This window comes from Nicotiana tomentosiformis, chromosome 8 (genome assembly GCF_000390325.3).
Source record: "Nicotiana tomentosiformis chromosome 8, ASM39032v3, whole genome shotgun sequence".
NCBI classification, from domain to species: domain Eukaryota; kingdom Viridiplantae; phylum Streptophyta; class Magnoliopsida; order Solanales; family Solanaceae; genus Nicotiana; species Nicotiana tomentosiformis.
In genome coordinates this window covers 19,353,224-19,354,593 of record NC_090819.1, presented here as the reverse complement: position 1 = coordinate 19,354,593, position 1,370 = coordinate 19,353,224, and the positions used below count along the sequence as shown (strand labels likewise).

General features: G+C 46.8%; 1 protein-coding gene across 1 annotated transcript; it reads right to left on the bottom strand.

Annotated features, from left to right (window-relative positions):
• Positions 1 to 402: 402 nt before the first annotated feature.
• Positions 403 to 903, bottom strand: LOC138897146 (uncharacterized). The gene has a single exon (XM_070183105.1). It carries the CDS (start codon positions 901 to 903, stop codon positions 403 to 405), a length of 501 nt encoding a protein of 166 aa, XP_070039206.1.
• Positions 904 to 1,370: the final 467 nt, after the last annotated feature.

The window sequence follows — 1,370 nt, the reverse complement described above, 5'->3', positions numbered from 1 at the left end:
TCAATACACATGCGCATAGAACCATCCTTCTTCTTCACAGACAAGATCGGAGCACCCCACGATGACACACTAGGCCAAATGAATCCTTTATCATGCAACTCTTGTAACTGCTCGTTTAACTCCTTCAGCCCTTTGGATCCATACGACATGGTGGAATATAATTCGGCTGAGTGCCCGACAACAAGTCAATGCCAAAATCGATATCCCTATCTACCGGCATGCCCAGAAGATCTGCTGGGAATACATCTAGAAAGTCTCTCACTACCGAACTGACTCAAAGGTATGGGTATTAGCACCGACATCCCACACAAAGGCTAGATAAGCATTACACCCTTTCTCAACCATTCGCTGAGCCTTTACAAATGATATAACCCTGATGGGAACATAATCTAATGCACCCATCTACTGTACCCATGGTAAACCTAGCATAGCCAATGTCACAATCTTGGCATGACAATTAAGAATAACATGATAGGGAGACAACCAGTCCATGTCAAAGATAACATTAAAGTCTACCATAATAAGTAGCAACAGATCAAATCTGGTCTCAAAATCACTAATAACAACTAGACATGACCGGTACACACGATCCACAACAATAGAATCTCCCACATGTGTAGATACATAAATAGGAGAACTCAAGGAATCACGGGATATGTCCAAATATGGAGCGAAATAAGATGATACATAGGAATAAATGGACCCCGGATCATATAAGGCTGATGCATCTCTATGATAGACCGGAACAATACCTGTAATGACCGAGTCTGAAGCAACTGCCTCTGTTCTAGCAAGAAGAGCATAATATCTGGCATGGCCTCCCTCTCTAGGGTGACCTCTGCCTGCACGACCTCCACCTCTAGCTGGCTGAGTGGGTGTAGCAACAACTGGGGAAGCAATCATGGCCTGAGAACTCTGCGGACCCGACTGAATCTATGAAGCCTGAGTATCCTCGGAAGGTGCACCCCTATTGAGTCTATGGAAATCTCTGACCATGTGACAGGTATTATCACACTCAAAACAAGCTCTCGAAGGATGCGACAACTGGGACTGGCTCGGGCCTGGTTGGCTGGATAGACCGCTAAAGGCACCCCGTGTAGGAGGTGCACTAGAAAGTGGCTGAGCAAAGTGTGCAACCTGGGACCTCGATACAAACGGAGCACCACTAGCAGTTGGAAGTGATGGATGAACTGGGCAGCTCATATAGCCTATACCATGACGGGCTGAAGCTGCATCGTGACCACCACTAAACACCCATGTTCCCCGAGGCCTTTTAGCCTCCCTATCCTCTTTATCACGGTCTCGTATACCCTCCAACCTCCATGCAATCTCAATCGTCTGCTGTTACGGAGTGTCTGACTCCAACTCCC